At 33.6% G+C, this 27,080-nt stretch overlaps 1 protein-coding gene across 4 annotated transcripts in view; it reads left to right on the top strand.

Annotated features, from left to right (window-relative positions):
- Positions 1-27,080, top strand: part of STRN3 (striatin 3) — a 106,404-nt gene that overhangs the window by 61,885 nt on the left and 17,439 nt on the right. The window contains exons 7-13 of one of the 4 annotated variants that reach the window (XM_021099885.2): positions 1,104-1,245; positions 6,566-6,676; positions 19,368-19,508; positions 23,738-23,871; positions 25,202-25,377; positions 25,554-25,601; positions 26,151-26,272. In XM_021099885.2, the coding sequence (XP_020955544.1) occupies positions 1,104-1,245; positions 6,566-6,676; positions 19,368-19,508; positions 23,738-23,871; positions 25,202-25,377; positions 25,554-25,601; positions 26,151-26,272 (874 nt within the window). The remainder of the gene's footprint in view (positions 1-1,103; positions 1,246-6,565; positions 6,677-19,367; positions 19,509-23,737; positions 23,872-25,201; positions 25,378-25,553; positions 25,602-26,150; positions 26,273-27,080) is intronic. The other 3 variants (XM_021099888.2, XM_021099887.2, XM_021099889.2) reach the window with 3 other exon arrangements.

Consider the following 27,080-nt stretch of genomic DNA (forward strand, 5'->3'; position numbering starts at 1 on the left):
AATGGATCCTTAACCCTCTGCATCACATGGCAACTTCCTGTAGTCAATTCTTATACATATAGTAGAAATTATTTGCTGTATTATAAACTAAATGGCAAGAAAAAGTCTTTTTATAGCATTAGTCCAGTGGTTTGAAACTTTTTTTAAAAAGCTACATCTTCTCCATTTCTGTCACTGCTGAAGTTTGTCTCTTCATGTCCAGTAAACAAGTTATAACTAAAGTTGCGGTGGGGATACTCCCATTCTGGGTGATAGAGTAAACTAAGAATTATAAATGTATGTGTCACCACTTTCATTCTTTGCTAAGGATTAATATGTTTGCTTTTGCTCAAAACCTAAGAAACAGGTTTATCTGTTTTAGTGTTGATACAGGTTAATTGTAAGAACAAAAAGTAGATTAGATGATCCGTGCGTGAATTTTCGTGGTAGTGTACAGTGTTTCAAGTATGTTAAAAAAAGTTGGGGTATAAGTTCATTTGTGGTTCTTTGGGATTTTACAGTAATGTGGGGAAAACACTTAAAAGCTTACAGTCTATAAAAGCAGTTTTCAGCATTTCTGCCACATTTCGTATGTGTAACATACTCATGTGGAAACTTTGATCCTTCCCCTCCCCCCAGAAGCACTGCTTTACTTACAACATCTATTGCCTTGCATTAGTTAATGTTTTTATTAGCTATCCCATTTCCTTAATGAATTATGGACTACATACGCATGTCTCAGTGAGTGAGGTCAATTCAGTACAGTTTACTAGAATGTAAGCAAGTAAATGAGTCTTTAGTAGTTTGTCTTTAATGGAGGTACCTGTGAGTTTATTGTAATTGGATTTCTTTGTAAGAAGCATCATTCTGGATAATTAGCGTTTTAACCATTGTTATTACCACATTACTTGCATCACATTTTACATCAATCTTCACACAGCACTTCTAACAACCATTTATCAAGGGTACAATTTGGGATTTGTGAACCATGTGGAAAATCTAAAGTTTTGTATCTAAATAATCTAAAAATAGGAGTATTAATGTAAAGATAATTGTGTGAAAACATAAAGGATCACTTGAAGATTTATCATAAAAGTAATTCTTGGCTTATATTCCATTTACAGATAGGTAATGAAGGTTTAGCTGCTGACCTAACTGATGATCCTGATACCGAGGAAGCGCTGAAAGAATTTGATTTTTTAGTGACTGCTGAAGACGGTGAAGGAGCTGGAGAAGCACGGAGTTCAGGGGATGGCACAGAATGGGGTAAGGTGATAAAGAAATATGGGGGTGGGAGAACATCTAGCTCTTAAAGATGTATTATTATTAAATATTATATGTGAGATATGTGTATCTGAATGAATGTTGGCACCTAAACTGAGAGCAAGGAGAAGAGTGATAATGAATCATTTCAGAGTATTTTTGCACCAATTTATTTAGATTTGGTGACTAAACTAATATATAGGTTTTGGTGGATTTTGATTATTGAAATCTGTCTTGATTTAAAGTTGAAACATCTAGTTAATTTAGAAATCCAGTTCCTTTCCTCCTAGCAGATTTTTATTTAAAAAGCATATATATAGTTTTAAAATTCCCATGATTTAATTTGGTAATGAATCTAGGTTTCAAGAAAACTTAACACTTTTCAGTATGCCTGTTTGGTACTATCTGACTTATTACTAGAAAATAATAAAACTGCTAGTCCTTAATCATAGTTCTAAATTGAAATAAGATTTAGTAAAGTATTAAACTTTATTATATATAATACTCAGTTTACAAATGTGTTAGGGCCTAGCCTTTGGAAGTGATGCATATTAATTAAAACCCAGCCATAATTAAAAGGGACAAAACAGTTCTATTTATACAGGGTTTTTAAATCCCATTAGAAAGTAAAATAAAAGTGTATAAAATATTTTAAAATAATAGCTGAAGTCTAGTATTTTCTTCCTATTAAATATGTTCATTCAATCATCTTTTAATATCAGCATACCATCTGGTAGGTAGAGCTCAAATCGTGTTTACAGAGCTTTATTGGATAATGTTACTAAGTATTTTAATGCATATTTCACATGAATGCCAAAATTGCTTAATTATTAGCAAGAGGAATTAATTTTCACTAGATTTTTTAAAACTACTTTGGTGATAAACACAGTTGGATATGTTTTTTTTTGTTCGTTTTTTTTTTTTGTTTTTTTTGCCTTTTCTAGGGCCGCTCCTGTGGCATATGGAGGTTCCCAGGCTAGGGGTCTAATCAGAGCTGTAGCCACCAGCCTTTGCCAGAGCCACAGCAACCTGGGATCCGAGCTGCATCTGCGACCTACACCACAACTCACGACAACGCCGGATCCTTAACCCACTGAGCGAGGCCAGGGATCGAACCTGCAACCTCATGGTTCCTAGTCGGATTCATTAACCACTGAGCCACCATGGGAACTCTGGATTTTTTTTTTTTTTTAATGCCTCATTTATGTATTGATACTGGGTATTGCTAATAGCAAGAGAGACAAAACCTAATAGATAATGTTTATTGACTATCCTGATAGAAATGGAGTACTTAAAAGATGTGCATTTTGTTACCAATTTTCTCATTGTTTATAATTCTAAAGTACTGTTTTCAGACCTTTCAGAAAGAGAGGAAACACATTAATTGAAGATACAGAAAAAACTTACAATTACTTTCTGACCTTGAATATACATTTTTGTACTAATTATTTGAAAATGACTATATTATAGATTTACCCTTCTTAAGAATTTGCCTTGCTCAAAAGAAGCAGTAAAAGTATCTGTTTCCTTCTAACTTCTCTGTGCAACCCATTCAGTGCGGGAAATATGTTTTTCCCAATAGTTTCTAAAGTACTGTTTTGGATTTTTTTACTGGATTATTTTATAATTCACATTTTTTAGGAGGTTTAGTGCCTACAGATTCATGTGAAAAAAATTTAAACTCACCTTTAGCACTACTATGTAGAAAGGATGTTTAATATTTTTCTATATGTATTTAGCAAAGTATTTTGCTTTGTGCTGATTTATAACCCACTTTTAATATTCTTCTGCGACATCACCTTTAATAACTGCATAATGCTCTATCAGTATGTTCCCATATTTATTTAACTGGGGCTCCTACTAATAGACATTTAGATTATTTTTATTAAAGAAAAAATAGGTCAAAAGCAGTTTTCAAACATCTGTGTAGCTAAATCTTGGCACATATCCATTGCTGTCTTCTTCACCTAAAATTACTAGAAGTTTTAATAAGTTTTAATTCCCTGTCAGAAGAATATACAAAAATTACAAGAATTTCATTTGTATAAAATGCTATTATTCCTATAATAAAAGTATTATATGCAGTTAATTGGTCCTTCTGTTCAAAGACTTTTTAACTACAGAGCAGAATTCCAAGAGAGGACCTAATTAGTGAATGACAACTGCCGATACTTTACTCTTACCATTAGTATTTGAGAATACCTGAATCATTTTGTGTAAATAGAAGTAACCAACACAGTCTCTTCCTTCCTCACAAGACAAAACATGTTTAAAGCATTTTCAGCTCTTGAGTAGGAAATGATTCTTTTAAGAACAAAATGGTTCAAGTATTTTCTTTCTTTAAGAAATAAAAACTATCAAAGGATATATGCATTGTTTCTGAATTTATCACTTCTACTCAACAGATGTTGTATTCACTTTTTTTTCCAAAACAAAAAGTGTGGATGTACAGATACTGTGGATGTACAGATATTCCTTTATATTTATCTAATTCATTTACATAAATTGAATTTACTTATAAATGATAAAGTGGTTTTCAGATTTAAATTTTTGGGTAAAGGACACAGATTTTTTTTTTTAATAGTCTGCCATAATGATATATATCTCAGTATTCACTCACATTGGGTAATTTATTTTTTTATTTTGTTTACTAGCAGTCTACTCAGATATCTCCCATTTTGAATCCTTTTATCCTGTGAAATCACTGCTTTTTAGGAAGCTTTTAAATTTATTTTTCTTCTGCCATCTGCATTAGGTCGTCTGAGTTTAATTTAGTAGTTTTTAGTTCTTTGCATAACTTAAAATACTGGTAGACATTTTTAATTTTGCTGCTTCTCACATGGAGACTAGACATTTTAAGGATATTTATTTTCTCCTACACTTTGAAATTGTGATCTATAGAAATTTATAGGACTACAGAGTACGATTAGTGCTGGAATGTATTTAAATATATTAGATAATTAAAGAAATGAATATTCACATAAAGTTAGTCACAAATATATGCTATATTAAGTAGATTTGTATAATTCCTTTGCTTTGGTGGTTAGAATCACCAGAATAAAATTTTATGTTTTTGTGGTTTTGGAGTTGTGAAGGATCAATTTTTTGGTGCGTATTTGTATTTTCTTTTAAACAAAAAAGTTCCCGTAACTGATTCAACCTCATTTCTTGGTATTTTTCTTCCCCTAGATTTTTTAAAAACAGAATTAATATGTAGAAGATTATGCTGCCTCTTCCCTTTTGCTCTTAACTATTTCTTATAAGCAATATCAAATCAGCTGTTACTTACCAGGCAAGTTTCAGGATGTTGTTTGTGCATATATGCATTCACCAACCTGTTCTTTGCACTGCCTTAAGTTTACCTTTGTTTTCTAGACTTGAGGTTATTTTGCAAATAATATTTGGGTTTTTTTTAAGCTTATCCTTTTTTATTCCTTTTGCTTTTTCACTCCACTACCCTTTGCTACTCTAGTTAGAGCTATTCACAGCTTTATTGTTTCTACAAACATCTTTTTAAAAACTTACTAAACTTTTCTGTTTTATCTAATTTTCTGTATAAAAATTATACCACTTAAAGTTTTTTTTTTTTTTTTTTTTTTTTGCTTCTAGGAGGTTTAACAATTATTTGCTCAAAATCAGTTTGTCACTTTTAAAAATAAGAATTGTTAGCTTTGTTAGGATGAGTGCAAGCAATTAATTCTTTAGATCACCTTTTTTCTTGGAGTGTTTGATAAGGTAACAGAATGATTCCTGACACAGCATTGTTTTCAGAAAAACCTTGTGATTAGAACACATGAAAAATGAATATTCTCTTTTAAATCACCTGACACGAGTTTGCAAATTTGACAGATGTTCATGCATATAAATTTCAGGTTTAAATCTAGTTTCAAATCATTCAAGTTATCAAATTAAAGTTTTGGATTTAGCTTTTTACATACTGATCACAGTATGTCCATAAGGGAGAAAGCGATGACAATTATTGTAGGGAAGACTTAAGGTATATTAAATAATTGAATTTCTATATACCATTCAAATAGAATATTTTATGTTTACTGTATATAGCAATAAGGAAGAAGGGCTTTTTAAATGTCCACTAAATAGATGAAATCACTGAAGCCTAGGGAGTTTATAAGACTTGTGAACCAGCATATGAATTATTGAAAATTTTTAAAGTATGTTTTCTGTAAAATCTCCCTCTTCTGTCAGTCTTCTTGATTGACTTAACCTATGTGTTTTGGTGTAATTGTTAATAACAGGGTTATATAAACTCCTAGGTTTTCTTTAGCAGAATGTTAAATTTCCTAATAACAGCTTTAAACTTAAGACAGTAACAGTTTAAGACTTAAACAAAGGAAGGAGAAACCTTTACTATCTAAAATAATTCTAATAGACTTATTTTTCTTTTGATTCTTTTTAATTCTGTTTTTCCTGTAGTTTACTATAGGATAAATTTTTTCCAGGCCCAAGTATTTACTTAAAACAAATATGGATTTGTTTATTCAGCTAAAATAGCTGGTGTCATCTTTAGCATATGTACAGCAATGTATGTTCTCACTTCTCCATGCTTGTCACTGGTTCTATCTTACCCTAAAAATATCAACTCTTAAAAAGTTCTTCAGTGGAATTTGAGTTTTGTTTTTTTTTTGTGTGTGTTTTTTTGCTAATCTTAGTTGTAGACCAATGGAAGAAGGTAATGAGATGTTGAACTATTTGGTTGGAGTGGGGGCAGATGTGGGATTCTCTGAATGCTTTGTATGGATTATTTGAGACATTGTATTTTGGAACTCTCTGTATGTATTATATTGGACTAGAATGCCTCTCCATTAGTACATTTATCCTGTGCATGCAGAATCAATGTGATAGAAGGTGCATGAATATTTTCATCAATAAAACGGCACTGACCTTTCCAGCTTGCACTTTTATGAGTAGTTCGCATGTAATTCATTCATTTGCTTTTATGATGCTGGCTGAATAATTTTTATTAACATTTTTATAAAGATGCAGTGATCTATTTTATAACATTAGATTTCTAATATCATTGAAAGAATCAGTTATCGAAAGAATAACTTTCAAATTTGTGGTTCATAGAAATGAAGCACCATTTAACTGTTGTTAGTAGTATTAAATGTTTCAGAAACTTAAGAGATGGGCTTTTAGAGTTTGTGTTGTGAATACCAAAACTGAGACTGCACCTTTAAAGTACTTTGAGTATATGCTGTTAGTACGTTTTTATTATGATTATTTAAAGCTATAACGGTTTACTGCCAACAGCTTGCATTGCCAACTGCTGATTTTTTTTCTTTTAATAATATGCTGCATGTAGATAAAGATGACCTCTCCCCAACTACTGAGGTTTGGGATGTAGACCAGGGACTAATAAGTAAACTGAAGGAACAGTACAAGAAGGAACGAAAGGGGAAGAAAGGGGTGAAGAGTAAGTGCAGATTCTATTATAATTTTGTATACCAGTCTTTGAGAAAAAAAAAATTCTTCAGTTCTGTTTTTTGTGTACTTTTTTTTGTTTCATAAAGGGGGCAACTAACTTTAAACTTTGTCTGTTGTATAATTGAAGTTTATTTTAATGTAATTTAGGATGTGTTATTGATCAAGTGGAATATCATTTTAAATATGTGGATAAACATGAAAATTTTCAAGGTTTTTGTTTGTATTTTAAGCTTTAAAAAATTTACCAGATTGTAAGAAATATTGGCCTTGGGGTGAAAAATAATAGAAATTTGTTCAAAAGGGAGAAAGTGTAAATTTCTCCTTTTTTTTTTTTTTTTTTTTTTTTTCTGCCACTCCTATGGCATGTGGAAGTTCCCAAGCCAGGGATCAAACCCATGTCACAGTAGTGACTCCAGCCGCTATAGTGACAACACCAGATTCTTAACCTGTTGCACCACAGTAGAACCCCTAAATTTCTTTGTTTTTGATTCATAGGTTATTATTGCTATAACCAATTCATATCCAGGTTACATTTCTTAGTTTAGGAATCTCCAAATGTGACTAGGAAAATCCTTTCCATAGTTTGTGCTTTCTGGCCGTGATCTAACCACAGACAAGAGTAGCAAAAAAAAAAAAAAAAATCTCTCCATCTTTCTTGGCTGCTCTGGTAGAGGAAGGAGAGGGTAGTTGGTGGCAGTAGAGTTTGGTCAATAGCTGAGTGTCTTTGGATACCTCCATATATTTACCACTGTGTTATATCCTGAGCAATATTTACCAAAAGTATAAATTTAGCTCTAACATCTCTTAAAGTAATGCATTTCCATATTGTGAATCAAAAGCAACCACATGAAAGACATCTTCAGATCTATGAATATTAAGTGAAGAAACTTCAAGTTTAGTTTCAGAAAAACATTATTTTGAATTGGCCATTGATTTTTGCTAGTCTTTTTTGACTATGTCAAGGAAAAAAAACAGTAGATGACAAAGACAAAAACCATAGACATTCTTTAATATTCCATTCTCAGGTAACAAATATATTAGTTTATAAGATGGCAGTTATAATGGGAAAGGGTGTATTTCCTTTAGTAAAGCATATTTTTAATGATTTAATATACTGTGGAAGTGAGGAGTTTTGGGATTTTATCTGTTATGCACTTTTATAACTATGCTAATTTGCATTATTACATGTGGATAAAAAGACAGTGTTCTCTAAGAAGTTTAGGATTAAACATTGAACTACTTATCACATTTAAACACATTAGTGCTGGACAGGGCAATTCCAACATCCCTTACCTATATAATTAATGCATGTTGAATATACAGGTACTTCTGCATGATTAACCATTTTAATATAGAAACAATGACATTAGAATTTTCGGTTTTTTTTTTTTTTTTTTAAAGAAATGAAGTATTTTCGTATTAGATTACTTATTTTATGTATGCTGTTCATAAACTTTACTTATCTACTGAAGATTTCTTTAGAAAATGTTAGGTAATGTGGCTTTTGATTTAAAATATAAGCACCCCATTTTTTTTTTTGATAGAATATATTTAAATCTATACAGGCATACATTTTTTTTTGTCTTTTTTTTTTAAGGGCCACACCCACGCATATGGAGGGTCCCAGGCTAGAGGTCAAATCAGAGCTATAGCCGCCAGCCTACGCCACAGCAATGTGGGATCCTAGCTGAGTCTGTGACCTACACCACAGCTCATAGCAATCCTGGATACCCAAACCACTGAGCTTGGCCAGGGATTGAACCCACATCCTCATGGATACTAGTCGGATTCCTTTCCACTGCACCACAGTGGGAACTCCCAGGCAACATCTTTATTGCATTTCACAGATACTGTGTTTTTTGTTTTTTAAATAAATTGAAGGTGGCAACCCTGCCTTTTTTAGCAATAAAGAATTATTTTATTTTTTATTGAAGTATAGTTGACGTACAATTTTGTGCCAATTTCTGCTCTACAACAAAGTGATTCAGTTATATAGATATAGATATATATGTATGTATGTATTCCTTTAATAATATTTTCCATCATGGTCCATCCTAAGAGACTGGATGTAGTTCCCTGTGCTATACAGTAGGATCTCACTGCTTATCCATTCTTAATGTAATAGTTTGTACCCACTAACCCCAAACTCCCAGTCCATCCCAGTCCTTCCGTCCCTACCCCCTTGGCAACCACCAAGTCTGTTCTCCATGGCTGTGAATCTGTTTCTGTTTTGAAGATAGGTTCGTATATGCCCTATTTTAGATTCCACATGTAAATGATACTGCATTTGTTTTTCTCTTTCTGACTTACTTCACTTAGTATGAAAATCTCTAGCTGCATCCAAGTTGCTACAGATGGCATTATTCCACTCTTTTTTATGGCTGTGTAGTATTCCATTGTGTATGTGTATGACACTTCTTAATCCACTAATCTGTTGATTGTCATTTAGGTTGTATCCATGCCTTGGCTATTGTGAATAGTGCTGCAATGAACATAGAGGTGCATGTATCTTTTCTTTTAATGGCCACCACCATAGCATATTGAAATTCCTGGGCCAGGGATTGAATCCAAGCCATAGTAGGAGTAATGCCAGATGCTGTAACACACTGTGCCAGGCCAGGGATTGAATTCACACCTCTGCAGTGACCCAGGCTGCAGCAGTAAGATTCATAACCCACGGTGTCACTGCGGGAACTCTCCATGTATCTTTTAGAATTATAGTTCTGTCTTTACATATACCCAGGGGTGGATTGCTAAATCATCTGGTAGTTCTATTTTTAGTGTTCTGAGGAACCTCCATACTGTTTTCCATAGTGGTTGTACCAATTTTCATTCCCACCAGCAGTGTAGAAGGGTTCCCTTTTCTCCATACCCTCTCCAGCGTTTGTAAGTAGACTTATTACTGATGACCTTTCTGACCGGTAGAAGGTACCTCACTGTAATTTTGATTTTCATTTCTCTAATAATTAGTGATGTTGAGCATCTTTTCATGTGCCTACTGGCCATCCGTATGTTTTCTTTGGAGAAATGTCTGCTTAGGTCTTCTGCCCATTTCTTGAAAAGGTTGTTTCTTTTTTGTTGTTGAGTTGTATGAATTGTTTGTATGTTTTGTAGATAAAGCCCTTGTTGGTTGCATCATTTGCAACACTTTCCTCCCATTCTTTAGGTTCTCTTTTAATTTTTTTTTCTCCCTGAATTGTCTCCACCTTTTTTTTTTTTCTTTCTTTCTTTAAGGTACACTTGTTAAGTTTAATTAGGTCCCATTGGTTTTATTTTTGTTTTTGTTTCTATTGCCTTGGGAGACTGACCTAAGAAAAACTTCGTATAGTTGATGTCAGAGAATGTTTTGCCTATTTTCTCTTCTAGGAGTTTGATGGTATCATGTCTTATGTTGAAGTCTTTAAGCCATTTCGAGTTTATTTTTGTGCATGGTATGAGGGTATGTTCTAGTTATATTGATTTACATGAAGCTGTCCACTTTTGCCAGCACCCCTTGCTGAAGAGACCATCTTTTCCCCATTTAATATTCTTGCCTCTTTTGTCAGCGATTGATTGATCATAAGTGTCTGGGTTTATTTTGGGGTTCTCTATTCTGTTCCATGGTTTCCATAGTAATACCACTCTATTTTGATTACCGTAGCTTTGTAATATTTATTGTCTAAAGTCTGGTAGAGTTATGCCTCCTGCTTTGTTTTTTTTCCTCAGGGTTGCTTTGGTAATCCTTGGTCTTTTGTGGTTCTATATAAATTTTGCTTTTTTTTTTTTTTTTTTTTTCTTTTTCCTTTCTTTCTTTTTGGGGCCACATCTGCAGTATATGAACGTTCCCAGGCTAGGGGTCAAATCAGAGCTACAGCTGTCAGCCACAGCAATGCCAGATCCTTCACCCACTGAGCGAGGCCAGGGATCGAACCCACAACCTCATGGTTCCTAGTCAGATTCATTTCTGCTGTGCCACAGTGGGAACTCCATCTATATAAATTTTGGATTAATTGTTCTAGTTCTGTGAAAAATGTCATAGGTAATTTGATAGGGATCATATTAAATCTGTAGATTGTTTTGGATATTATGGCTATTTTAATAATATTAAATAGTTCTTTTAATCCAGGATTATGGGATATCTTTCCATTTCTTTGAATCCTCTTTAATTTCCTTCATTAGTGTTTTATAGTTCTCTGTGTGCAAGTCTTTCACCTTCTTGGTCAGGTTTATTCCTAGGCATTTAATTTTGGTGGGTGCAATTTTAAAAAGTACTGTTTTTTAATATTCCTTTTCTAATGATTCATTGTTAGTATATAGAAATGCGTATGATTTCTGAATGCAAATCTTGTATCCTGCTTCTTTGCTGAATTCGTTGATTAGTTTGAACAGTTTTTTGTGTGGAGTCCTTAGGGTTTCTTTATATAGTATTACGTCATCTGCATACAGTGACAATTTTACCTCTTCTCATCCAATTTGGATACCTTTTATTTGTCTGATTGTTGTGGCTAGGACTTCTAATAATATTGAATAAAAGTGGTGAGTGTGAGCATCCTTGTCTTCTTCCACATTTTAGCAGGAAGGCTTTTACCTTTTCACATAGGATATCATATTGGCTGCGGGTTTGTCATAAATGGCGTTTTTTGGGGTTTTTTTGCCATTTTGCTTTTTTAGGGCGCAGCATGTGGAGGTTCCCAGGCTAGGGGTTGAATCGGAGCTGCAGCTGCCAGCCAGAGCCAGTCACGCCAGATCTGAGCCACATCTGCAGCCTACACCACAGCTAATGGCAACATCAGATCCTTAACCCACTGAGCAAGGCCAGGGATCAAACCCTCATCCTCATGGATACTAGTCGGATTTGTTTCTGCTGCACCATGATGGGAATTCCATAAATTGCTTTTGTTATGTTGAAATATGTTCCCTCTATACCCACTTTGGTACGCTTTTATCATGAATGGATGTTGGATTTTGTCAAATGTATCTGCATCTGTTGAAATGATCATGTGATTTTTTTTTTTAACTTTTGTTAATGTGGTTTATTACATTGATTTTTGAACCATCTGATGAATCCCACTTGGTCACAGTATATGATCTTTATATGTTGTTGGATTTGTCTTTTGTTGTTGTTGTTGTTGTTGTTGTTGTTGTTGTTGTTGTTGTTATTGTTGTTGTTGTTGCTATCTCTTGGGCCACTCCCGCGGCATATGGAGGTTCCCAGGCTAGGGGTTGAATCAGAGCTGTAGCCACCAGCCTATGCCAGAGCCATAGCAACGCGGGATCCGAGCCGCGTCTGCAACCTACACCACAGCTCACGGCAACGCCGGATCGTTAACCCACTGAGCAAGGGCAGGGACTGAACCCGCAACCTCATGGTTCCTAGTTGGATTCGTTAACCACTGCGCCACAACGGGAACTCCTGTTGTTGGATTTGTTTTGCTGAAATTTTGTTGAGAATTTTTACATCTATGTTTATCAAAGATACTGGCCTATAATTTTCTTTTTTGGTAGTGTCTTTGTCTGATTTTAGTATTAAGGTGATGGTGGCTTCATAGAATGTCTTTGGGAGTATTCCTTCTTCAGTTTTTTGGAAAAGTTTAAGAACCATTGGTATAAATTCTATATGTGGTAGAATTTGCCTGTGAAGGCATGTGGTCCTGGACTTTTGCTTGTAGGGAGGTGTCTTTTTGTTATTTGTTTTTTGTTTTTTGTTTTTGTTTTTTTTTTCCACATTTCAATTTCATTTCTAGTGCTCGGTCTATTCAAATTATGTTTCTTCTTGACTCTGTTTTGGTGGGCTGTATGTTTCTAGAAATTTGTCTGTTTCTTCTCGTCAAATTTGTTGACATATAATTGTTCATGGTATTTTTTTATGGTTTTTTGTATTTTTGCAATATCAGTTGTGATTTCTCCTTTTTCATTTCTTTGTTTATTTGGGTTCTCTTTCCTTGGTGAGTCTGGTGAGAGGTTTGTCAGTTTTGTTTACCCTTTCAAAGAACAGCTCTTGGTTTTATTGATTTTTTTAAAATCTTTATTTATTTCCTCTCTGATCTTCATGATTTCCTTCTGCTTCCTTTAGGTTTTGTTGCAATAAAGTATTTTTAAATTGTTAACTTTATTTTTTTCTTTCTGGCTGTACCCAAAGCATGTGAAAGTTCCTAGGCCAGGGATTGAATCTTTGCCAAAGCAGTAGCCACAGAGGAACAACAGTATTTCCTTTTTTTTTTTTTTTTTTTTAAGGCATAGTGCTACTGCACGCTTAATATAGTATAGTGTAAACATAACTTATATATGCATTGGGAAACCTAAAAATTCATATGACTCACTTTATTGTGATACTTGCCTTATTGCAGTGGTCTGGAACTGAATCCTCAATATCGCTGCAGTATGCCTGTACCTTTTTGAGGTTTAGAAAGAAGATGTAAGTCAGCTTACAGGGTTTTTTGGAGTTCTTTTGTGATGCAACAGGTTAAGGATCTGGTATTGTCGCTGCAGTGGCTGTGGTCACTGCTTTGGCATGCATTTAGTCCCTGGCCCAGGACCTTCCACATGCCGTGGGAGTGGCCAAATAAAAAACTTAAGGTGTTTTTAGTTGTAAGTTTTACGTTTTTCTAAAAATGTTTTTTATTGGAAAAAACACATCTATTAAGAACTATTAGAAATATATGAACTGAAACTAAAATCCCCATAAAATCATAATTAATTTTCTTTAATAGTCATAGTATGCACAGTTTTGTTACTTGCCTACTTAGCTAACAATTCACAGAAAATATCATTTTATGTCAATAAATATTCCTCTGTATAATGTTTTCTTTTTTTGTCTTTTTTAGGGTCGCGCCCACAGCATATGGAGATTCCCAAGCTAGGGGTCAAATTGAAGGTATAGCCTACATCTCAGCCACAATGCCAGATCTAAGCTGCGTCTGTGACCTACACCACAGCTCATGGCAATGCTGGATCTTTAACCCACTGAGTGAGGCCAGGGATCGAACCTGTGTCCTCATGGATACTAGTCAGATTCGTTTCTGCTGAGCCATGACAAGAACTCTTTTTTTTTTTTTTTTTTTTTTTTTTAACCAAGCTACCCTGTTTCTGTACAGAGTATTAGAAAATGTAACATGTGAAATGGGTGAAAGGGAACTACTATGATTAAGTCAGGAACTGGGGACCTCAGCCATTTGGCATCTATCCTTCCAGCTTCTTCTAAATATCTTTATACATAAATCTCCTTTTATTTTAATAAGAATATCATTATATTGTCTTCAATGCATTTTTTCTTAATTTTCAGAGCCATCTAAACAAAATAATAATTTTAGTGGTTACATAGTATAGCATCTTATGGATTTTAGCCTAGCTTCCATTAGTTAATCCTTTAGGTTGTTTCTCATCTTTAGTATTTTTAAAAAATTTTTACTATAGTTGATTTACAAGGTTCTGTCAATTTTTGCTATACAGCAAAGTGACCGAATTATACATATATATATACACACACATTCTTTTTCTCATGTTATCTTCTGTCATGTTCCATCACAAGTGATTGAATATAATTTCCTGTGTTATACAGCAGGACCTCATTACTTATCCTTGTTTTTAGTATTTTTAAACGTAGTACTTTTAAGTTGACCCATATATGTAGATATAAAAATCAGGTTTCTAACAGTGTTTCAGGAAAGATAATTAGGAAATAATAAATTGTTTCTTTTTATACTTCCTTTCTGAATTAGATGAACTTTCTACTCTTGAATATAGAATCCCAAATGAAAGTGTTGGCTAGATCCTTGCCATGGAAATTTTTTTTTTAATTTTTAATTGATAATAGAATTTAGGTCTTCATCTAGGTAGTACATCAAAGTGATGCTAAGATACAGTTTTACATGAAAAGGTAATTCATGTATTTTCTTATCATTCTTATCTATCTTTTTTGGTTTTTCTTATATTTTCTTCTGTATAAAGATGTAGCTTTATAAAAGTTAGAATAATTCATAAACCATAGGTTTTTTTCCCTTTATTCTAAAGTGTGAATGGGAGTTCCCGTTGTGGCTCAGTGGTTAGTGAATCCAGCTAGGAACCATAAGGTTGTGGGTTCGATCCCTGCCTCACTCAGTGGGTTAAGGATCCAGCATTGCCGTGAATTGTGGTGTAGGTCACAGACTTGGCTCGGATCCCATGTTTCTGTAGCGTAGGCCTGTGGCTACAGCTCCAGTTGGACCCCTGGCCTGGGAACCTCCATATGCCATTAGTCTGGCCCTAGAAAAATACAAAAAGACCAAAAAATAAAAATAAAGTGTGAATGGATCACAGGTATTGGATCCCAGCATTAAGTTTCTACAGACTTTTTTTCTATCTTCTCAGAGGGAAGAAAATTATTTGCTAACTTTACCGTATAGAATCAGCAGATGTAATCCAACTTAAATGCCCTTTTCCTTTTATTCTCTTTTTTTCTTTTCTTTTCTTTTCTTTTTTTTTTTTAAGGGCTGCACCTGTGGTATATGAAAGTTCCCAGGCCAGGGATAGAATTTGAGCCACAGGTGTGACCTTCACCACAACCGAGGCAACCCTTGATCTTTTAAACTACTGTACCAGGCCAGGGATCGAACCTGTGCCTCTGCAGCAACCCAGGCTGCTGCAGTCAGATTCTTAACCTACTGTGCAACAGTGGGAACTCCCACCCCTTTTTTTCCTAATGGGGAAAAAAAGATCGTGAGAATGCCAGCTTTTCAACTTCGTAAAGACTCACCCATGATTTGACTCTTAAATGGAAAGCTTTTTGAAATCGAGAGCCAGGAAGCTAATGTTATCTGTATTTCAGCTTCTTTACACCATTCTACCTTTCTTTTTTCCTACCTTAAGGTGAAAGAAAATGGCTTCAGAGTGACAGTTTTGGAATTCTTTTGTAGAATGGTAGGTTAAGGTTAATCCATTGTTGTCACTGTAGCATCTCTAGTCACTGCTGTGTTGCGGGTTTGATCCCTGGCCCAGGAGCTTCCACATGCCGAGGGTGCTTCCAAAAAAAGTGACAGCCTTGTCTTGAAATATAGCTACAATTATTTATTTCGTGCTAAATAAGTGAGGTATACTTGAAGAGATGTACTTTTTCTATTAATATTTCTAAAAGTACAGCCCTAAAAAGCAAAAAAAGGCAGTTATTATGTAAAAGCTTTATTTTAATTACAGTGATAATCAGAAAATAGAACAGATCTAGCAAACATGACATAACTAAATCCTTATTTTAAAATAAATTTAATAAATATATCTTTCCCAAATTGCATACTAACCATTTGGTTTCACTTCAGAATATAGGTTGATTTAACAAAGGGAGGCACATCTGAGAGGGAGAAAACACTTAGATTAAGTACTATTTTACTTATAATAGTAGAGTACATAGAAGGATAAGTTTCGTGTCATGAGTGTACATGTTTGTGAGTAAGGATGAATTTCAAAACACTAACACAATTGTCAGTCCATAGTTTGGCTCATAAATGGCATAGTGTTTGTCATTTTCCTGTAATCTATTTAGAGGATTGTGCATTTTTATTGATTTGGAGGTTGTGGTTAAAAAGTAGGAGGGTTGTTTTGTAATTCATAGTAGTAAAAGAAAAGTTTTTCTTCCCTGTTAAAATTAGAAAGAGTATTCTATAGATTCAAGCAATAATTGGGAATCAGTTTTTGTTTAAAGCTTAATGAGTCTTCAATTATGCCCTTGATTATTTTTTATATTATGTATAATACTGTTACACTAATGCCGTTATAATATTCTCGTTATTGATAATCAGACTTCAAATTTTTTATTTGAAGTGGCATTTTTTACATTTATTGTGTTTAGAATATTGGATAGATTTAGACAGTGATGGCTTGTTAAATGTATAGTTAGTTTAAAGATGTTTTACAAAGTTCAGTTCTAGACAAGACTGTTAGATCTGTTTAAGAAATCTGCTTTAGAAGTTGTGGCACAATGGAAACAAATCCAACTAGTTTCTATGAAGATGTGGGTTCGATCCCTGGCCTTGCTCAGGGGATTGGGGATCCTGCGTTGCCATGAGCTATGGTGTACGTTGCAAATGAGGCTTGGATCCTGCATTGCTGTGGCTGTGGCAGAGGCCAGTGACTACAGCTCTAATTCTGCTCCTATCCTGGGAGCTTCCTCCATATGCTGCAGGTCTGGCCCTGAAAAGCAGAAAAAAGAAAAAGAAAGAAAGAAATCTGCTTTAATCTTTTTAGTAGTTTTGAGAAACTAGAAATTAAAGCAGCAACATTCCATCTTTTCCTAAACTTGCCACTGTGTCACACAGAAACTAATGTTTGTCTGTAGTGTGCAAATCAAAAAAAGTAATAATAATTTATAATTTGGGAGCATCAATTTGAACATTAGCTTTGATGTTGTCTACTACTTTCCTTTTACTTATTTCTCAGTCCATGTGTTCCCCTTTAAATATAACCTGACATTATTGGTAATGATAAAACTTTTTCTTATCTTTATTATATTTAGGTATCATATGATGAAATTATAAGGTAATATCTAATAAAGTCTAATTTTATGGTATACATAAGTATAATAAGAATGAGCAGAGAAAGGAAATTCTCTGGTGGCCTCAAGGTTAGAGCTTTGACATCACAGCTATGGCACAGGTTTGATCCCTAGCCTGAGAATTTTCTCATGCCACAGGTGCAGCCCAAAAAAAAAGAGCAGAGAAGAGCAACAAAAGTTTCGCAGAGGAGATGAAAGTGGTTTGGAGGAATGGGTAGAATTGTGATAGACTGAAGCGCACATTAGAGGATAGCAATTTATATGTCTGTGTCAGAAGTTTTCTCACCTTTCTGAAGAATAGGTAAGGACAGACAAGACAAAATATAGTAGAAGGAATATTGGTGAATATTGATCTTATAGAGAAACTGCTTTGATTTGAAAATTATGGAGATTGGTATGGTGGAGCCCTAAAAGATGAGATTGGACCCTAAAAAGCAAAAAAAAAAAAAAAAAAAAAGATGAGCTTGGATAGGGAAAAAATAGGATCAAATGGAGCATGTGCAGGGTACAAGATTTGGGTAGTCTTAATTCAGAGAGTGTTGTGCTACTTACGGTTTTAGAGTAAGGGGTGATAAGATAAATGGGTAATTTTGGAAAACTAATCTAGTGGTAGAATTCAAATTTGAAGACAAATGGAGCCGGAAGATGGGAAAACCAATTAGGAATCTTCTCCAATAATTCATAACAGTGACAGTTTTGACTAGAATAAAATCAATAGAGAAAAGGATTAATCTGAAGAATACTTTTAAAAGAGAATTCTTTTAAAAAGGTTTCCTCTCCCATTTTTAAGTTGAAGAGGAATTAAGATGTCGTAGGATTTTAAGAACAAATCAGATCAATCCTGGTGGTATTCATAAGTGGGAATGCTATAAAGGAGAGCTATTTTGTGAGAAAGGATAATGTTTATTTTCTTTCATGTTGCATTTCACTGATGGTTTGACATTGACTTGGCAGTTTTTCATTTATTAAAGAATTTGTTTATAGTCACTTCAATGTCAGGGGGAAAATCCTCAGAGAATGCGTTTCTCCATTATAATTGTTTTAGAAAATTCAGACTACTTGACATGTTGCATCCAGAAGTGGAGTGCTTAAGCATTTCCAAGAAGTTAGGGATTACTATGAAATAGAGTTAGTAAATGTGTAAGGTCCCACCTATTTCCGTATAGTCCAACAATCTTGCTACTTGGTATTCTGTTAGGGATGCACAGATGAGTGATAGTCTCTATAGAATTTCTAATATTCTAATAGCCATAGTGAAGTTTAGTCATTACATAGTCTAGTCCATTAATATAGACATTAGTAAATATGGTCATAATGTGTGGCCTTGGATTTGCCTGTTTTAATTGTTTTTACTTTACATAGACTTCAAAGCATTTTCTTTTGTCTTTTCACCTTCTTAAAACTGTTTTCTTTCGAAACACACAAGAGAAATGATTCTCCTGTCACTTCTGAAGTTCATAGTTGAAACAAGATCCTGTCACTTCTGAAATTCATAGTTAAAACAAGAGATCCCACAGTACTGTGGATGCTACAGAGTTGGCCATATTTTGGCCTAAATTAATCTAGGTAACAGCAGAAATTCTCCCAGTAATTATGGCCTGTGACAGTGTTGACTTTTCATACTATAGTGAGAAAATGAGCAAGCTCATAGGTAAATCAGTTTTTAAATTTGTAAAAAATGAAAAAAGCATGTTGAGGGGAATTGAGTGATTTGTTCATGACAGAGTTGTATGAATGTGGCAGGAAAACATCCACATAAACACCAGGGAAAGTTAATTGTTTGTTGCACCCTCATAAAAATCATTTGTGCTTGTTTGTTAACTTTTTAAAAATAATTAAGTTGGGAAAACTCATTTTAGTCTTTACACTGTTAAATGTTAAACACCAAAGTTTTTTGTTTGAATGGTACCATCTGTATCTTTGAGCTTACAGAACTTTGAGTGACAGATGACTCTATTATATATATCTCCACAAAAATAGTCAATATCTTAAATATTTAAATCTTTTCAATATTTTTTTGGGGGGTGGTATGGAAAATTGAAGACATCTTTGATTTTCTGAGATTTTTACAACTGAAACTTCTTAAAAATGGCCTCTTTTGTTAGTAGATTGGTTTTAAAGGCTGCTAGCAAGTCAAGCGGTAGCTGTTAAATGAATCTCTACTGCTGACATTAATTTACAGGGGTCAACAGGACAAAACTCTACGACATGATAGCTGATCTGGGAGATGATGAGCTGCCCCACATCCCTTCAGGAATCATAAATCAGTCTAGGTCAGCCTCTACTAGAATGACTGATCATGAAGGTGCAAGAGCAGAGGAAGGTACAGAATTTAGCTACTGTGTTTATTTACATTGTAGAAGACATTAATTCCAAATCACATCTCCTTAAATATTGTATTTGCTGCTGTTTTAAAATGCTGAAAATCAGCTTTTATGATCTTCAGAGAAGGTGTTGGGCAAGCTCTTGGTGTAATTGTCTTAGGGATTTTGAAATTTTTGGCTTATATGTCTTTATAATTTTCTTGTTTTGATATTAGGTGGACTTATTTCTATTACAGGTCATTTCAGAGTACCTTTCTGAACTGGGACTTTAGTTTACATATGTAGTAGCAGGAAAATAGTTTAAGAAGACTTGGGTACATATGGAAAAGAACTATTTAGTCATTTTGTCATATTGCTAAATTTTAACAACTAATAATAACTGTCACTTATAAGGAGACAGCTAAGTACCAGACATTGTGCTTAGAACTTTATATATTATTTCTGAAAATACATGTAACAATTGCCTAATCTAATATTTTAGAATAAGGCAACATATAATTCTTAAACTTGGTACTAGTATATACTACTCGTTAGTGAATTTTCTAAAATTTGCTTAAACTAGAAATGTGCAGAAAATGAAAGTACTACTTAGGCATTTTTTCCAAAATTGATTTTAGCTGAAGATATGTAGATATACTTGAATAGTATATAATTCTAGGTCTAGATAATTAAAATTCTAAGTAATGAGACTGAATTGTTACCAAAAGTTTATTTTGATATATGATACAAATGTAAAAGATAATTCATTAATAATTTGGCATATAATTTGCATTTCATTGATATTACTGCTTTTGCTTTGGGTAATTTGATGTCCTGTCAGAACTCTTTGAATACACCTTATATGCTCTTCTAAGAGTTCTCTACCTGCATATTTTTCCTTAAAGTTAAATAATTTTGCTTTTTTTTTTCTTTGTAGTAATCTCTGCATGCCCTTGCCACTTACTATAATCCTCTAGGTTTGAGGAAGGATAAAGAAAATCGCTAAAATAATAAAACCAAAACAAAACATATTAAAGCATGAAAAGCAACAGGAAAAGTAAAATAGTCTGTTGGTTTTTCCTAGACCTCTTTTCCACTGTTAAGCTATTTTCCTATTTTACTTAAGGAAGTATTTTCTAAAATGAATATACCAACCTGATTATTTTTCATTTCATGCATTTAGTAATGGCTAAGCTTTTTAAAGCTTTTGCTCTACTTTACCAAATAATACATAGAAAAAAGTTGCTAAAATTTTTTATAGTTAACACTGTACATTTAAACTGCAGATTTTGCAGCCCAATTCAAAGCCATATTATCAGGGATTACAGATAAGTTTAAATGCTTCAAAGCAGGGACTTCTGGAAACAGCCAGACAAGACTTGTGGTACATTTAGAACCTGTATGTATGTTTATGTGTAATTGTGCTTTTTAAACAAAAAAAATTAAGTCAGTGATCTATTAATAGTGGAGGAGGAAGGAAAGCATATGCACTATCACACTTTTCAAAGGCTAAATCTTAAATAATTTGTTACTAAAAAAAGATTAATTTCAACTTTGATTAGTGCTAAGAAGAGAACATTAGCATTCATAATCTCTTATTTTTAGTGGTCACCTCCAACTTTTATGCATTCCTGTTGAAGGCCTTGTCATAGTGCATTTTATAAAGAAAAAAACTTATGTTCTCAAGGAGAGAAACTTAGGCATTACAACCTTTCAGACTGTTTTTAGTAAAGATTTAAGATATACAGTGTTGCCACTAACATGAGTAGAATCCGTTTTTAAGCTGTGTTCTTTCTTTAGATTTGATAAAATTGAAGGAGAAAGGAAGAATTTGATATATGAGCTACAGGTTTCCTTGGTCACTAGTGTCCATAAAACGGAGGATTAGTTAAAGAAAAATATGAAAAGGATGTTGTAAATTTCAGTCTGGACTCTGGAAATCTAAGATTTCCATAAAGGGGAATCTGATATGATAATAGTAATCTTAAATTGCTCAATGAAATCTTTTATGCTGTCTAATAAAAGGTATTGTAATTTTCATCATTAAAAGCTGCTTCTTGAAATAATTTTTTTAATTTATTTATTAGGGCTGCACCCACAGCATATGGAGGTACCCAAGCTAGGGGTCCAATCAAAGGTGTAGCTGCCGGCCTATGCCACAGCCATAGTAACGCAGGATCCCAGCAGCCTCATCTTCCACCTACACCACAGCTTGCAGCAATACCACATCCTTAACCCACTGAGAGAGGCCAGGAATTGAACCCTCAACCTCATGGTTCCTAGTCAGATTCGTTTCTCCTGCACCACAACGGGAACTCCAAAATAATTTTATTTTTCTTTGAGTTGCTAATAACATTTTCATGCTTATGTAATCATGTGCTGTAGGTAATTTTGTTAATATTAATAAAATGAATTTATAGAGTAGAAATTAACTCCCTCTGCAAAGAAACAAGGGCAAATAAACTGAGAGTGACTACTGTATGCCACAGTGATGGGTGATTAGGAAAATGGAAGTACAGCCTAGAAGATTTTTTTTCACAGACACACGTGTATGTAATAAATGTTAAGTGAGCAGTATAGCTTGCTGTATATAAATGATTATATATGTATATAGAGAAATAATGAAATGTCATATGATTAATTGGAAATAATACTATCTAATACAATTAATATAAAACTAGCTAATATTGCTTAGGTATGTCCCTTCACATGCTCTTAAATTGGTCAGAAATATCTCTGCCAATAGAATATGTAATAACACAGCATAGTTATTATGTTAAAGTTATTTTAATGGGCTTTTACCAAAATTTCTGTTGAGTGTATAATTATGAGTGGGAGGAATTGTGGCATTTTGTTCTAACTTGTCTTATAAACAAATTATGAGCATATAACAAAACTCTATCCTTGTACTAGCTAAAAATGCTTTGAGAAAATATTACCTAATGAATTTTGTACAGTTATTCTTAAACATAATTTTAAACTCTTGATTTTATAGTTCTCAGCTTCTTCTGGTATTACCGCTAACTACATACTAGATATTGGTAGAAAGGATCAGTGCTATAGATTATTTAGATTTAATAAGTATAACCGTTACAAAATTAATTAAATACGACTGGTATCCCTATCTATATTTTCTATCAGATTTACTCTAGATCAGTTGCTGACACACAACTTTACTTTAGAAGTTTCATATAGGATCCTATTTGAGTCAAATTATATAGCTCACTTTGATATTACAGCTTACTTTAATAAATATAAAATATTTTAAATAAAGATGTCTTTTACTTTTGCCATAGTATATTTCTAGAGGTCGAGTTATATCTTCTCAGAATGATTTTCATTAGTATTAGTGATAACCGACAAATTTTAATACGTCTCATGTTTCCTTATAGTATATTAGACTTATATCATTTTTCATAGGAATTTATCAAATTTAACAATTAGCTTGAGTTTTTATTTTTCCCTTTTAAATTTGCTCATGGATTTTAAATGTGTTTTGATATGTTTAGTTGTTATATAATACAATGACATATGTAAAATTATAGTTATTTATGGCAGTGTTTGATTTTAATTGGTCAAAGTATCAGAAATTTAAAGTTTCATAATTAGTATAGATTAGTAATTTTTTTAGAAGTATCATGGTAAATAAAACGGAAGTTAAAAGAGCATAGTCAAAGTGTGAAAGCTAGAAAACATTCTGAAGATCACACGGGTTAACCTTTTATGAGAAGGAAACTGACATTGTTGGTAGAACTGCCCTTTTCCTAGACTATTGCTATTACTGCAGGAATATGAGCAATTTAAGGATTTCACTGTGTTGCAGACTGGAAACCATTTACATGTGAATGCTTGTTTTAATTTTTATCAGGGGCTAGAATACCTAGCACTTCCAAGCAAATACAATAGAAAGCAAAAAGGACCTTTAACAACCTATTACATTAAAAAAAAAATACTATAGTTAAGATTATACCTAAGTGATGTAAATTGACAAAGCTTTTGTGCCCCACCTCCCACCCTGGAATCATATATCTATCTAGTGCACATTCGATTTGTGGAAAATTATGTTTAAGTTCCTAAATAAACAAATGCAGTAATAGGATTTTTTGAGTGAAAGAAATAAGGGAAGTGGGAAAATAAAAACTAATTATTTTACTGATATTTTAACTGTTAAGTGCTTACATTTCCCCCACAATATTGTCTTGTACTGTATGATTTTTCAGCATTTAAGAAGCGGTTTTGTTCTTTATAGCTGAACCAATAACGTTTCCATCTGGAGGAGGCAAGTCATTTATTATGGGTTCTGATGATGTTTTGTTAAGTGTACTGGGCCTTGGAGACCTTGCAGACTTGACGGTAACAAATGATGCAGACTATAGTTATGATGTAAGTGCGGTTTTATTTTTAATTTTTTTAATGATTTAATAGAAGGCTCCTTATTTTTTGGAAACACTTATAAAACAGAATTAATGTCAAGGTGCATGGAAAAGATAAGTTTTAAGTGTCGACAGTATGTTGATTTGAAGTGACATGTAGTTTTTTTTCTTATAGCTACTTTCTTTGTAGTGTTTGAATTTTTCTTGAGTATTCTGGTGCATTAGTTAGAGGTTTGGGGTGATTAATTACCTTAAAGTAATGGTTGATAAATATCTACCTTGAGTAGTCAACTCTCAATTACCTACTCAAATTAAGCTGTATTTTGCTGTTAACAAGAGAAAAATAGGTAACCTGAATCACTTATTTGCTTTCAGGATACTTCTCAAAAAGCATGTTTTATTTTTTATTTATTTATTTTTTTAAGGATAATGTTAACACATTAGCTTGTCATTTCCTGAATATATAGTCCTTCATTTGAGGGATGGGGAGTGGATGGAAGGGGTATGGGTAGGACAGTGTTAGAGATGAAACTAGTCTTGAATTAAATTTTTTATAAACAGTAAACACTCAATTGAGAGTTAACTATATTTGTTTAGATTTTATATTAATGAATTTGCAGTTTTTCAGCAAATTAATTTTTTTCCTTTTATAACAAATTTCTTTTTTCTGAATTTTTTACTTACATTAGCATGCTTTTTAAAAACATCAGCCTGGGTGGGCTGGTTTATTCTCATTAATGTTTTTAAAGCATTAAACAACTAAATTCTAATAAACTTTTGACTACTTTAGAAGTGGTTTCACAGCCTATCTTTACAGATGGAGAAATGAAGGTAAAAAGATAAACTTCATATCAGTATCAACAAAGTGTCTTTAGTTCAGACTTTTGTAAAGTAACCTCACGTGCTGCCTTGAAAAATGTCACATGTTAATTTTCTAAATGACAGCTGTATTGTACAGTAATTAATATTGTCCCCTTGGGTTTTGGGTAGTAATTTATGTAATTTTTTTTGTTTTCATGTAAAGTATTACAGCATGATAGTTTTTTTGTTGTTCTCATTTGACATTTAATAGGACTTTGGGTTTAGCCTGATGATTAATTAGGTAAGGAGCTCTTCATTTGACTAGGTATTTGCAAGCTAATGAAATGATTCTTTTTAGTTCTTATTAAATGACAAAAGATTTGTTGTAGTTTTTAAGGTACATTAAATTTCCACTGGACATTTTAATTTTAACAAAGCAGTTTTGAATATGTATTTTAAACACACCCTAACAAACAAAAACTCCACATGCCTATCAGTTAACTACTTTTACCACTAAATATTGTGCTCTTTCTTTTTAGTTGCCTGCCAATAAAGATGCCTTTCGAAAGACATGGAACCCCAAGTATACACTACGTAGCCATTTCGATGGAGTACGAGCATTAGCTTTTCATCCTGTAGAACCTGTGCTGGTTACTGCCTCTGAGGACCATACTCTGAAACTTTGGAACTTGCAAAAAACAGTTCCTGCCAAAAAGCAAGTATTTTAATGTTAACCTGTGGTTTTTTCCTTCCAAATTTGCTAATTATAAGCAATATTCTTCTTATGGTCCTGTGTCTTTTATGCACTCGTTTGATCTTACCTAGTGACTCTTGAATATCAACCACTGATTTACGATTATTTGTCCCCCCCCCTTTTTTCCCCTCTTTTAGGAGTGCCTCTTTAGATGTAGAGCCTATCTACACATTTAGGGCCCACATGTAAGTTTTTTGAATTAGTACTTAATTAACAATCATAGTTCTTGTTAACTATTATTTGTCGATCTTGAAGCCTTGCAATTTTCTCATGTTTGTTTTAAATTAGAGGGAGTTCCCATCGTGGCTTAGTGGTTAACGAATCTGACTAGGAACCATGAGGTTGTGGGTTCCATCCCTGGCCTCGCTCAGTGGGTTAAGGATCCGGCATTGCCATTAGCTGTGATATAGGCCGCAGACGCGGCTCAGATCCCGCGTTGCTGTGGCTATGGTGTAGGCCAGCAGCTACAGCTCCGATTAGACCCCTAGCCTGGGAACCTCCATATGCTTGGGTGTGGCCCTAGGAAAAAAGAAAAAAGAAAAGATAGATTAATTGACTAATATTTCATTCGATTAATAATTGTGTAGTAAGAATATAATCAGTATTGTTCAAATGTATGTGTTTATCTAAACTGTTTTAGGTACCACATAAATTTAGAGAAAGGTTGGGGGGATGCAGATATGAGTTTCTTCTTAGTCTTTGTAAGTAATTGTTTTCCTCTTTTTCTGTAATAGTGGTCCTGTTCTATCATTAGCTATTAGTTCTAATGGTGAACAGTGTTTTAGTGGTGGTATTGATGCAACTATCCAGTGGTGGAATATGCCTAGTCCTAATGTGGATCCATATGATACATATGGTAAGTAAAAGGCTCAAGATATTTTTTTAAGTGGATGGAGCAGACAAAAATAATTACCTCAACTATTATAAGATCGTTTAAAGATACATTGGTCTTTTCATTTACTAGTAATAGTACTTTGATTTACTAGCAATTTGCTTTATGAAAGAGAAAAATTAAGAAATACAATGCCATGAATATTTATCTTGCAAGAAGTATAGTTGATTTATAATATTGTGCTAGTTTTCAGGCATACAACACAGCGATTCTGTTTTTTTTTTTTTTGCGATTCTGTTTTTTATACACACATACACACACACACATATTCACACACATTCTTTTTCAGAATCTTTTCCATTATGGGTAAGGAGAATAACATTTAGTACAAGAAACAGTTTTTAAAACTTAGTTTATGTAGTTCATAAATATTTAGTGAGAGATGATAAAAACAAATAGAGACATGAGAGTGTGTAAATCAGTGAACATTTTAGAGGACCAAAAAATTCCTTAGTTAAGAAAACAAAACTTTTGGAATTCCCGTTCTGGCTCAGCTGAAACGAAGCTGAGGAGTAACCATGAGGATGCAGATTCTATCCCTGGCCTCATTCAGTGGGTTAAGGATCTGGCATTGCTGTGAGCTGTGTAAGTCACAAACTCTGCTCAGATCTCGTGTTGCTGTGGCTATGGTGTAGGCCAGCAGCTGCAGCTCCAATTGAGCCCCTAGCCTAGGAACTTCCATATGCCACGGGCGCAGCCCTAAAAAGACAAAGCAACAATAGCTTTAACTCACAAATGCCACTTTGAGAATCTAACAGATGGAGTTCCCGTC

Source organism: Sus scrofa, chromosome 7 (assembly GCF_054392235.1).
Source record: "Sus scrofa isolate SSC_HxYL_T2T_F1_AM1 chromosome 7, Sscrofa_HxYL_maternal_Yorkshire_Landrace_v2.0, whole genome shotgun sequence".
Taxonomy (NCBI): Eukaryota; Metazoa; Chordata; class Mammalia; order Artiodactyla; family Suidae; genus Sus; species Sus scrofa.